The sequence below is a fragment of the Dama dama genome, chromosome 19 (genome assembly GCF_033118175.1).
Source record: "Dama dama isolate Ldn47 chromosome 19, ASM3311817v1, whole genome shotgun sequence".
In the NCBI taxonomy this organism is placed as follows: domain Eukaryota; kingdom Metazoa; phylum Chordata; class Mammalia; order Artiodactyla; family Cervidae; genus Dama; species Dama dama.
In genome coordinates, this window is record NC_083699.1 from 437,868 (window position 1) to 451,678 (window position 13,811).

Here is a 13,811-nt window from a genome sequence, read left to right on the forward strand (position 1 = left end):
TTTAATAAGAAAAAATGAAGTAGACTGTGGAAATATCATGGAATCTAGGTCGCTGAAATCATTTTATTAAACCTAAAAATGCCTGTAATATAGTTTTGTTAATAAATAATTATAATAGGAGGGCTTCCCACAAGGCACAGTGGTAAAGAATCTGCCTGCCAATTCAGGAGACGTAAGAGATGTGGGTTTGATCTCTGGGTCGGAAAGATCTTCTGGAGAAGGAAATGGCAACCCAATCCAGTATTCTTGACTGGAAAATCCCACAACAGAGGAGCCTGGTGGGCTACAATTCATGGGATCTCAAAGAATCAGACACAATGGAGCACATGCACACACATAGACACACAATTATAATTGTTATAAAAATTATTATAAAGTTATAATTATTATTTAACAATATAAACAGGTATTTTCATGAATTTTTCTGGTATATGGTAAATTCACTCACCTGAAAGAATAATCTATCCTAATTGCAAATAAGATTTATTACTTTTTTTTTTATTACTCTCTTGGCTCCATCTGAATTTTCTCTCTGGATTTTCTGCTATGCATAAATGTAAGTTGATAGATATGTTCCTCAGGAATCCCCCCTTTTCTCTGTACTTTGTGTTTTCTGACTTCTAGAAGAATTTCTAAAATATTTTACTTTATTATGTTATATCCTTCTACATTATGAAATCTACTCTTCTACTGTCTCCGTCATACTTTAAAATGTGGTCATTGTATTTTTACAAGTTGATTAACGTTTTGCCACATTAATATATTTCTTTTTCTCTGCCTGTCCAGAAATGAATATGCAACAGTCCCTTAAATCTCATTGAGATTATAAATTAAAACATTTGTGGCAATTCCTGGTATTTTTCTTACTTAAGTTTCTAATTTTTTATGTTTGATCATTTTTCTTTTTGCAAATATTTAAAGAGAAAGTATTTGTCTAATATTTGAATGTTAAGTTCTGCAGATAGTGTATAAGTTTCTGCTCCAATCTTCCCTATACAATTGAAGAAGGAACTCTTCAGATTGATCAGATGCTGTTTTACTTTGCTTAATCAGATATCCTAGGTCTTATGCAAATAAGTGGGAGACGGGGAAGCTGAGAAGGAAAACAGAAGCAACATGTAGATGTACAGAGATCATGTCTGTGTGTAACTTTAACCTCTTTTTGGGTTAACTCTGGTACCTAACAGCTTGGAAAGCCCTCCTTCTCTGATGGGCATAGCTCATGTCCCCAGGATCCAGCTGTAAAGTGCCTCAGGGTGCCTGGCATGCTGTCTGTACCAACTGTAAACTAAACGTGAGTGCCTCAGTGACACCTCATCAACGGAATGTGGCATCCGGTAAATGACTTAGACTAATGAAAGGTGGTCTAGTCATGACTTTTCCCGCAGCTCCTCTGCCATCGCAAAGGTCTCAATATTAGGAGCTAGGGACTGATGCTGATGCTGAGACTCCAATAGTTTCGTCACCTGATGCAAAGAACTGACTCACTGGAAAAGACCCCGATGCTGGGAAAGATTGAAGGCAGGAGGAGAAGGGGACAGCGGAGGATGAGATGGTTGGATGGCATCACTGACTCGATAGACATGAATTTAAGCAAGCTCCAGGAGTTGGGGATGGACAGGGAAGCTTGGCGTGCTGCAATCCATGGGGTCACAAAGAGTCAGACATGACTGAATGACTGAACTGAACTGAGGGATGTTGTAGGTCTCCTGAGGATGATCTCATTTCTTATCCTAATCTCTTATTTCTTAATCAGCACACTTTTCCTTTCTATTAGGTAAATTGTGGGTTGGACCTCTCCTCTCTCTGGATTCAATTTTCTCTACAAAACAGGATATAAAAATTCTTCTAACTTTCTGACATATAGAAATCCTAGTTTCCAGTACTGGTATCTGTTTTATTAATGGTATCATATGCTTTTGCTCCTTTTAAAGGAGCAAAAGGGAATGAGTGGTAAATGTACAGGGCTCAGAGTACCACCTGAATAAAGTGTTTACAATTTGTTTAAAAATATCAATATGCAAAAAAAATAAATAAAATTAAAAAATAAAAATATCAATATGCAAATAAATATTGTCTCCGTCTGCCATCGCAAAGGTCTCAATATTAGGAGCTAGGGACTGATGCTGATGCTGAGACTCCAATAGTTTCGTCACCTGATGCAAAGAACTGACTAGAACTGCAAAGAATTTGCAAAGAATTTTGCAAAGAACTGCAAAGAATTTTCTATCAGTTATTTTGACTATTGGTATAAATAATAATATACCATTATAGAAGTTTATGTTCTGTGAAGGAATATGTATGTCATTTAACACCTAAAGTGATCTCAGAATTACTATGTTCAATGGATGATAGAATATATGAGGTAATAATTACATATTAATAATTATGCCAAAAATTGTAATAATACCCTAGTTCTAGTGAATGAGATTTTTTTTTAATGTATCTGTGCTTGGGAAAGAGTCATATCTTTCTTTGTACTGAAAACTGTTAAAAATTGGTAATTTATATTCCAGTTGATGTCTTATTTATAGTAACAAGTTAGATTATAGGTGAAGTTTATATAAAGTGAATAAAACTGCTATAAAACAAATTTTACTTTTCCTTAATAATATGCATATTAAGTATTATTTAAACATAATTATAAAGGAAATTTAGTATATATTAATGTTAACTTTTGAATATACAGTATTTGCAGAGTAACATTAGTTGTTGCATATAAAAAACTAGATTTAATTACAAATATTTCATATTATAATTGTCTTTAATTTTTGCTATAAAATGGAAAAAACAGACTATAATTCAAAGCAGTTTTTCATAAAAAGATTCATGTCTAAAGGTAAAATGTCCAAAATAGTTTCTTTCAAATATATGATGAATGTTTAAAGAAAATGTGTAAAACCATAAGTCAGTGAACAGAAAATAAACTATATAGTTTTGACATAAAAGCACATACCTGGACCACAGGATTCACAGAGGATTTCAGACATGGTATAATACTTTAAAGGTAAAAAACACTGAGTTTTCGTTTACATGGTCCCACTGAGTATAGATACCAAATTTTCTTTTATGAGAGACTTTTGTGAGCTTGCTAAAAAGGTGTTAGTGCCAAAAACTTAGCGCATCTCTTTCTTTCATAAAACATGAAGTCCTAAATTTAAAAAATGCAGAGAAGAATATTCAGAAGCAAAACATGTATAATTCTCTGGTACAGAAATTCTATGGGATCTGATAAAACACTAATATAGCTGTTAAACAAGAAAAATTAACTATAAACAATAAATCAGGTGAAGTCTATGGCTGCATAAGTGTACCTCCAGCTTTCTATTTTAATATCAGTTACGCCCTATAATTCATTCATCTGTTGATACCTGCATGAATTTAATTACTCTTTGGTAATTTCTCTATGTGGCTTCCTGGGTGGCATGGTGGTAAGGAATCTGCCTACAAATGTAGGAGACTCAGGTTTGATCCCTAGGTTGGGAAGATCTCCCGGAGTAGGAGATCGCACCCCACCCCATTGTTCTTGCCTGGAAAATCCCATGGTCAGAGGAGCCTGGGAGGCTAGAGTCCACAGAATCACAAAAAGTTGAACATGACTGAGCATGCACATGCAATTTCTCTACATTTCACTTTTTATAGTCTCCGTTAAATCTTCTTTCAGTTTTTCTTCCCCAATTTTTTGTAGTCCTTCTCTTGCAGTATAACTTGTGATGAGCATTGCATATATAATTTTTAGATTTTTTTCCCCATAAAAATGATGGCCATCTAAAGAGTCAGAATGCACCTTAGAAGTTTTTGTGTCAGTTTCATGATTTGTCTTCCAAATTTAATTACTATGTTTTCCAGGTTGTTCAAGTCCATCAGTGTCTATGTAGAACTCCCTTCCCTATAACTTTAGCCAAATCCTATGAAATTTATTTCTCTCACATCTATTATTTTTCTTTGTTCCTTTAATAGAAATAATTTAATACTTGTTGCAAGTCACTAGTAATTATACTATTGTAATTTTACCCCTCAAATTCATTGTTCACATAGACAACAGGATTTATATTTCTAAAATTTGGATTTATAGCTATTTTATTTATGCCTGTTTCAGTTCAATTTAGTTCAGTCGCTCAGTCGTGTCTGACTCTTTGCGACCCCATGAACCACAACACAGCACACTAGGTCTCCCTGTCCATCACCAACTCCCGGAGTCCACCCAAACCCATGTCCATCGAGTCGGTGATGCCATCCAGCCATCTCATCCTCTGTTGTCCCCTTCTCCTCCTGCCTTCAATCTTTCCGAGCATCAGGGTCTTTTCCAGTGAGTCAGCTCTTCACATCAGGTGGACAAAGTATTGGAGTTTCAGCTTCAACATCAGTCCTTCCAGTGAACACCCAGGACTGATCTCCTTTAAGATGGACTGGTTAGATCTCCTTGCAGTCCAAGGGACTCTCAAGAGTCTTCTCCAACACCATAGTTCAAAAGCATCAATTCTTCGGCACTCAGCTTTCTTTATAGTCCCACTCTCATATCCATACATGACCACTGAAAAAACCATAGCCTTGACTAGACGGACTTTTGTTGACAAAGTAATGTCTCTGCTTTTTAATATGCTATCTAGGTTGGTCATAACTTTCCTTCCAAGGAGTAAGCGACTTTTAATTTCATGGCTGCAGTCACCATCTGCAGTGATTTTGGAGCCCAGAAAAATAAAGTCAGCCTATTTAAATAATAGCCTATTATGCCTATTTAAAACCAGTCAATTAACAAAACCATTTTCAATGAATTACCAATCTGTAGAAAGTGTTGCTTAATCCTTAAAAGTCTTTTAGAGGCAGGTTAGCTCACATCTTAATCATACCACTGGATTTCCCTGGTGGTGGTGTTCAGTCGATTAGTCATGTCTGTCTCTTTGCAACCCCATGGACTGCAGCTTGCCATGTTTCCCTGTCCTTCACCATCTCCCGGAGCTTGTTCAAACTCATGTCCATTGAGTCATTAAGGGTAAAAATTATTACTCTGTCTCAGATATCTTTAATTTTGACTGGATATAGAATCATACAAAACTTCTGATTCTGAAATTCTGATTTAATTGAACTCAGGGTATGATTTGGTACTTGGAGTTTCTGAAATTTTTCTAGGTGATTTAATGTGAAGACAAGTTCAGAGTCATTGCTCTATCCCATGTATTTCCTCTCAATTTGCACTTTTATCTAATTGCTTAATTGACAATATACTCTTGTTGCAGATTACAATTTACACTAGATTATTTAATAGTGAGTCAAGAGGAATTTGCCCTATTTCACTGAATTTATGCCATTTTAAGCCCTTATTTAAAGTATTCCTCAAAGCATGAATTTTAATTTTTTTTTTTAATACAAGCCCCAAAGACCAGGGCCTCTCCTTAATACATAAAGCCCATATATTGACATATGAAATTGAGTTGACTTTCCAGAGAAAGCTAGTCACCTATGAATCCACAGTATCAGGATAAAATGAAATATCAGAGCAAGGATAAAATGTCACCCCTTTGAATAGAATCTGTGAGTTTAAGATCACTTTTAAAATGTGAAATTTAGTAAGTAATTTCAGAATGATACTAGAAAAATCACCTATACTGAAGTTCAGCAAGAATAAACTTACTATGAGGAAACATGCGCCAAGTATCACAGCTTTCATTTTCACATCAATGTCTGAAGAGAACTGAATGTCAAAGTTACTGTAGCTTGTGAATATTTCTCTCACAATTCCAGTAAACTGCTTAGAAATCTTGCCAACCACATTTTTTCCATCAAGAGATTTAATCTAGATTGGAAGAAAAGAAGAAAGTCTTAAAGAATTCTAGAAAATAAAAATAAAACTACCTGTAAACTTGGAATATAACAAATACTGTATTAACCTTATGGGACATAACAAACTTTAAAAATTATATCACTTATTAGATGCATATAGATTCATATATATATATACACACACACACACACAGATAATTGAGAAAACTGTTTCTTTGCTATAAAGAACTTATATGAAAGTAGCTTTGCTAAAATATTTTAATATTTTTTATTTTACATTAAGACAGTAATAAATGAGTTGGAATTGATCCCAAATAAAAGTTAAACAAGAAAAGATACCGCCATAAAGTGAGTGAAATGTTTCTTTGATGAAATTTCTAGAAGCCATCAGGAAGGTCATACATGAAATTCCCATCTGAATTGAGTTTTAAGACAGAGACAAACAGTTGACTTAGGCTAAGTCTTTAAACATGATGCGAGGCCCCATTATCGCCCACTGTCAGTAGGAAAATGTGAAATGCCAAGAGGCTGCAAAAGAAGACTGGCAATTTTGATTGAAGTAAAGTAACCAATAAGTAACTTGATGGGATCATGAATGCCTTATTGCAAAATTCAGAATCAAATGGAAGGAAATAGGGAAAACCACTAGACCATTCAGATATGACCTAAATCAAAACCCTTATGATAATACAGTGGAAGTGACAAATAGATTCAAGGGATTAGATCTGACAGAGTGCCAAAAGAGCTATGGACAGAGATTTGTGACATTGTAGGGGAGGTGGTTATTAAGACCATCCCCAAGAAAAAGAAATGCAAAAAGGCAAGATGATCTATGGACAGAGATTTGTGACGTTGTAAAGGAGGTGGTGATCAAGACCATCCCCAAGAAAAAGAAATGCAAAAAGGCAAGATGGTTGTCTGAGGAAGCCTTACAAATAGCTGAGAAAAGAAGAGAAAGGAAAGGCAAAGAAGGAAAGGAAAGGCAAAGAAGAAAAGGAAAGATATAGTCATCTGAAGGCAAAGTTCAAAGAATAGCAAGGAGAGATAAGAAAGCCTACCTCAGTGATCAGTGCAAAGAAAGAGAGGAAAACTATAGAATGGGAAAGACTAGAGATCTCTTCAAGAAAATTAGAGATACCAAGGGAACATTTCATGCAAAGATGGGCTCAATAAAGGACAGAAATGGTAGGGACCTAACAGAAGCAGAAGATATTAAGAAAAGGTGACAAGAATACACAGAACTATGCAAAAAAGATCTTAATGACCCAGATAACCATGATGGGGTGATTACTCACCTAGAGCCAGATATCCTGGAATGTGAAGTCAAGTGGGCCTTAGGAAGCATCACTACAAACAAAGGTAATGGAGGTGATGGAATTCCAGTTGAGCTATTTCAAATCCTAAAAGATGATGCTGTGAAAGTGCTACACTCAATATGCCAGCAGATTTGGAAAACTCAGCAGTGGCCACAAGACTAGAAAAGGTCAGTTTTCATTCTAGTCCCAAAGAAGGGCAATGCCAAAGAATGTTCAGACTACGGCACTATTGCACTCCTCTCACACGCTAGCAAAAATAATACTCAAAATTCTCCAAGCCAGGCTTCAACAGTACATGAACCCAGAACTTCCAGATGTTCAAGCTGGATATAGAAAGGCAGAGGATACAGAGATCAAATTGACAGCATTTGTCAGATCATAGAAAAATCAAGAGAATTCCAGAAAAACTTCTATTTTGCCTTATTGACAACGCCAAAGACTTTGAGTGTGTGGATCACAACAAACTGTGGGAAATTCTTCAAGAGATGGGAATACCAGACCATGTTTCCTGTCTCCGGCGAAATCTGTATATAGCTAAGAAGCAACAGTTAGAACCGGACATGGAACAATGGACTGGTTCCAAATTGGGAAAGGAGTACATCAAGGCTGTAAATTGTCACCCTGCTTATTTAATTTATATGCTGAGTACATTATGTGAAATGCTGGGCTGGATGAAGCACAAGCTGAAATCAAGATTGCTAGAAGAAATATCAATAACCTCAGATATGCTGATGACACCACCCTTATGGCAGAAAGCGAAGAGGAATTAAAGAGCCTCTTGATGAAAGTGAAAGAGGAGAGTGAAAAAACTGGCTTAAAACTCAGCATTCAGAAAATGAAGATCATGTCAGCTGGTCCCATCTCTTCATGGCAAATAGATGTGGAAACAGTGACAGATTTTATTTTGGGGGGCTCCAGAATCACTGCAGATGGTGACTGCAGCCATGAAATTAAAAGACAATTGCTCCTAGGAAGAAAAGCTTTGGCCAACCTAGACAGCATATTAAAAAGCAGAGACATTACTTTGACAACAAAGGTCCGTCTAGTCAAACATAGTTTTTCCAGTAGTCATGTATGGATGTGAGAGTTGGACCACAAAGAAAGCTGAGCACCAAAGAATTGATGCTTTTGCACTGTAGTTTTGGAGAAGACTCCTGAGAGTCACTTGCACTACAAGGAAATCCCACCAGTCAATCCTAAAGGAAATCAGTCCTGAATATTCATTGGAAAGACTGATACTGAAGCTGAAGCTCCAGTACTTTAGCCACCTGATGTGAAGAAGTGCTTCATTGGAAAAGACCCTGATGCTGGGAAAGATTAAAGGCAGGAGGAGAAAGGGAGGACAGAGGGTGAGATTGGTTGGATGGCTTCAATGACTCGATGGACATGAATTCTGAGCAAGCTGCTAGAGTTGGTGATGGACAAGGAGGCCTGAGGTGCTGCAGTCCATGGGGTCCCAAAAAGTAGGACTTGACTGAGCGACTGAACTGAACTGAACTGTGTTGCTCCCGCTCAAAGCTTGGAATAAGTCTGGACAACAGGAGGAGATGGGGGACAACAAAAGCGGAAGTGTATGAAACAAAGAAGCTCAATAAAAATTTTTTACTTTTACAGTTCGAGGAAAGCCAAGGGCCATGGTAGAGAATTGAACAGCTTGTTGCCACAGAAATGTGCCTCACCAAGAGGGCATATAGTGCACTTGCCAGGGTATATATAGGAAGAGCTGTGTCAAACCAGGAAGAGAAATGTCCTTTTCAAATATGCACAAGCTACCGTGTGTGCTGGCGTAACCTTTGAAGCTCTAACTCAGGCTGGGACCAGTTCCATAACATGGGACCACTGAAGTGTTTTATTTGGATATGGTTGGTTAAGTTCTCTAAAAATCTGTATTAAACTTCTAATATGAACACTGTGATAACATGAAGTTGTCGTTTAGTTGCTAAGTCGTGTCTGACTCCTTTGACCCCATGAACCCTGCCAGGCTCCTCTCTTCCGTGGGATTTCCCAGGCAAGGATATTGGAGTGGGTTGCCGTGCCCTCCTCCAGGAGATCTTCTTGACACAGGGATCAAACCTGCATTTTCTGCTTTGCAGGCAGATTCTTTACTGCTGAGCAACTGAGGAATTCTGATAGCCTGAATTACTGTTCGTCAAATAGTCATTTCAGTGCCTTCCCTCTGTAAACCCAGTATGCTTCCATGCACATTGAAATTAGGACTTGACCATGTTCCTTGTTTAACCAATGGAGGGTTAATGGATGTGACACCAGCGAAGACCTCAGACATGGCTGAATGGTTTGATCTTGGTCCTGCTCTCCAGTGATCAGCCACTAGAAAAGCATGATCGAGGCAGCTGGTATTGCAGCAGCTCTAGAATGAACATATCTGGAACAGACCTGAAGCCAACTTACAGCCAAAATTAGGGCCATCTGTCTGAGCCTAGGTATATACCCCAGACCCTTAGCCATGAGAATAAATGCCTATTTTTAAGTCAGTTAACTTTAAGGGTTATATGTTACATAACATTATTGTGACAAAACATTAACACAAATCTCTTGCACACCTTCATTTCTTAATCTGCTAGTAGCTGTCATTTAAGCATATGTATCTTGTAAAGAAATCTTTGTTTAAAATTTATTTTTGAAATATTTAAAAATTTTGAAAACACAGAAAATAACTTACCTGCCACCAAAATCTTACTATTAGATATTAACATTTCCCCTTCTTGATTCCTATAGCAGGAAATTTTAAACTCTACCAAGATTCATGTAAAAAATAAAAATACAATATTTTTGAATGAAAAACATCAGAAATATGAATAATGACCTCCAACTGGAAAGTTATTAGGACCAGACAACTTTTAGCTAAATTCTAGATAAACTTCTAAGAAGAGAAAATTTTTATCATAAAGTTATTTCAACCCTGAAGTTATTCTTTAGTATTTGTGACATAAGAAGAAATACATATTTAGTTTTTTTTTTTTTTTTTTTTGTCCCTGGTTCCTGACATGGAGCTCTAGAACCCTTGTAATTTTCTGATTGATAGGGATTATAGGAGAGTCTTTTGTCATAATATGTGTTCTTTGTCCCAAGTTCTTGGCACACATTTGCTAAAACTTTTGGAATCTTCTGAGGAATAAAAATTTTCTAGGCTAACGAGATGATTGGTGGCTGTGGGCCCTGAAAAGTGAAAGTGCAAGTTGCTTAGTCATGTCCGACTCTTTGTGATCCCATGGACTATACAGTCCACGGAATTCTCCAGGCCAGAATACTGGAGTGGGTAGTCATTCCCTTCTCCAAAGGATCTTCCCAATCCAGGGTTTGAGCCCATTCTTTACCAGCTGAGCCACCAGGGCAGTCCAAGAATACTGGAGTGAGTAGCCTATCCCTTCTGCAGCAGATCTTTCAGACCCAGGAATTGAACAAGGGTCACCTGCATTGCAGGCAGATTCTTTACCAGCTGAGCTGGGGTTTGGTCACCAGAAAGTCCAAGCAATAATTAGAAATTTGGCACCCTGAACTCCTGCCTTGACCTTTGGGGAGGAGACAGGAGCGAGAGATTGATTTATCCATCAGTGACCAGTGATCCTATAAATCATGCTTATGCAGTGAAGCCTTCATAAATGCTCAGTAAACAGTTGAGTACTGGAGACCTTCCAGGCTGGGGAACACACCCCCGGGCTGGGAGGCTGGCACAGCGCAGCTCCACGGGGGTGAAAGCGCCTGTGCAGAGGACCCTCCAGACTGGAGACCTTCCAGGCTGGGGACGACACCCCTGTGCGGGGGACCCCTCCAGACCGTGCCCGTGTACTACTTCATCCTCCTGCTCATCTGTGTCTCACAATATCCTTTATAAAAACCGTTAAGCATGAGTAAAATATGTTCCTAGTGCTGTGATTATCCTACCAAAATATTGAACCTGAGGAGGGAATTGTGGGTATCCCTGATTGATGGCTAGTAGGTCAGAAGTACAGTAGGTTTGAGACTTGTAATTAGCATCTGAAGTCATTGTGGGATCTACATCAACTCCAGTTAGCTAGTGTCAGAATTGAATTAAGTTGCACACCTAACTGGGGTCCAGAGAATAGGATAACTATTTCATGTGAGAGAAAAAACACATACATTTGGTATCAGATATATGGATAAAAAATCGAATTATGGTATATTATATTTGAATTAAATTTATAAATCCATAAATTTAATACCAGTATTTGATAAATATATTCTAAAAAGAAAATTGTAAATCACTTATTAATATAATGTAAATATAAATAAAAATCCAAATAGAACATTAGCACATAAACCTAGCAAACAATGCACTGTAATAAAGTGTAAAATACTTTAAAAATTATAAATTATAAGCAAATGATCACATCAATGATTGTGAAAGATATTTTATTACTTACTAATACAATGTATAACATTTAGTACAGTCATGGCATACAAAGTCTTTACAATTTAATGCTCATAACAACCTTGCAAAGTATGTGCTATGTTAAGCAACGTAGGGATAGTAAAATGGTATGAAAGATCATAGCAGTATATTTCTAAAGTATAATATTTTTCACTGTTTCAACTGAAGTAATCAAATTGATAGTTATTGTTTTACTGTAATCATCATTGGAATTTTTGACCTGTAGGAAGGCTGGAAAAAAAATGAGCCAATTGCTATAGAAGCATTAGAAGAGCTACCATAATGTCATTTGAAATGTGATATTATACCTAAGAAAGTTAAATAAATAAAGCAGAAACACCTATGTTTAATATTATAATATAGTCATACGACTGGATAAAAAATAAAAATAAATAGCTTTTCTCACAATTAATAATAGCACTTATTTTTAACAGTGATAATGGTATAAATTACAAATAAACTTAATAAAACACAAAGTTTCTATATGAAGAAACCTATATATTCTTATGAAAAATATAAAACAAGATATGAGTGAATACTTCTTGGATGGAGCAGCTTTAACATCATAAATATGTTAATTTAAAAAATGATAAACAGATTTAAAAAAATCCTGATTAGATTCTAACTTATGAAAAATTAAATGACTTTAATATTCATGTGAAGGCAAATACTAGATATTAGCAAGAAAATACTATCAAAGAAGAATATTGAGTGATCATTTTGGTATGACTTGAAAGAGGACATATTATGTCACCATAATTATATCATAAGGCACTACTGTAAAATCAGATTGTCAGGTCAGTACAACAGAGGAGTGAATCTAGAAATAGATTTTATTATATGTAGGAATTTAATGTTTGGTAAATTAATGTTTAATGTTTGCATGATATTTTAATTCAGCAAGGAAATAATAGTTTCCTTAATAACGTCTGATGACATGCTGTCTGGCCATTGAAACAAAATAAAGCTTGGGATTCTCCTGGTGGTCCAGTGGCTAAGACTCCACACTCTCAATGCAGGGGCACAGGTTGATCCCTGGTCAGGAAATATGCCACAACTAAGAGTTCGCATGCCACAACTGAAGATTCTGCATGTTGTAGCTAAAGCCCTGGCACAGCCAAATAAATAAATAAGAATTAGAACTGCAGGAAAATAAAGTTTGCTCCTATATGGTACTAATAGATATAAAATTTCTATGTGGGCTTCCCGGGTGGCGCTAGTGGTAAAGAATCCACCCGCCAATGCAGGAGCGGTAAGACATGCGGGGTTGATCCCTGGGTTGGGAAGATCTCCTGGACGAGAGCATGGCAATCCATCCAGTGCTCCTGCCTGGAGAATTCCATAGCGTCACAAAGAGCTGGACACAACCGAGTAACTAAGTACAACACACACACACACACACACACACACACAGGGTACAACACTCCTTGAAAACTATTTATAATCAGCAGACAAATCGAGAAACCTGTATGCAGGTCAGGAAGCAACAGAACTGGACATGGAACAACAGACTGGTTCCAAATCAGGGAAGAAGTATGTCGAGGCTGTATATTGTCACCCTGCTTATTTAACTTATATGCAGAGTACATCATGAGAAATGCTGGGCTGGTGGAAGCACAAGCTGGAATCAAGATTGCCGGGAGAAATATCAATAACCTCAGATATGCAGATGACACGACGCTTAAGGCAGAAAGTGAAGGAGAACTAAAGAGCCTCTTGATGAAAGTGAAAGAGGAGAGTGAAAAAGTTGGCTTAAAGCTCAACATTCAGAAAACTAAGATCATGGCATCCGGTCCCATCACTTCATGGCAAACAGATGGGGAAACAGTGGAAACAGTGTCAGACTTTATTTTTCTGGGCTCCAAAATCACTGCAGATGGTGACTGCAGCCATGAAATTAAAAGACGCTTACTCCTTGGAATGAAAGCTATGACCAACCTAGACAGCACATTAAAAAGCAGAGACATCACTTTGTCAACAGAAGTCCGTCTAGTCAATGCTATCGTTTTTCCAGTGGTCATGTATGGATGTGAGAGTTGGACTATAAAGAAAGCTGAGCGCAGAAGAATTGATGCTTTTGAACTGTGGTATTGGATAAGACTCTTGAGAGTCCCTTGGACTGCAAGGAGATCCAACCAGTCCATCCTAAAGGAGATCAGTCCTGGGTGTTCATTGGAAGGACTGATGCTGAAGCTGAAACTCCCATACTTTGTCCACCTGATGGGAAGAGCTGACTCATTTGAAAAGACCCTGATGCTGGGAAAGATTGAGGGCAGGAGGAGACCGGGACGACAGAGGATGAG

General features: G+C 37.2%; 1 protein-coding gene across 1 annotated transcript in view; it reads right to left on the minus strand.

Moving 5' to 3' along the window:
• Positions 1-3,091: 3,091 nt before the first annotated feature.
• LOC133073850 (phospholipid scramblase 2-like) overlaps positions 3,092-13,811 on the minus strand; it is a 45,561-nt gene continuing 34,841 nt past the window's right edge. Inside the window, exons 6-7 of the mRNA XM_061167841.1 lie at positions 5,633-5,794; positions 3,092-3,151 (exon numbers count right to left, since the gene is read on the minus strand). Coding sequence (XP_061023824.1) covers positions 3,092-3,151; positions 5,633-5,794 — 222 coding nt within the window. The remainder of the gene's footprint in view (positions 3,152-5,632; positions 5,795-13,811) is intronic.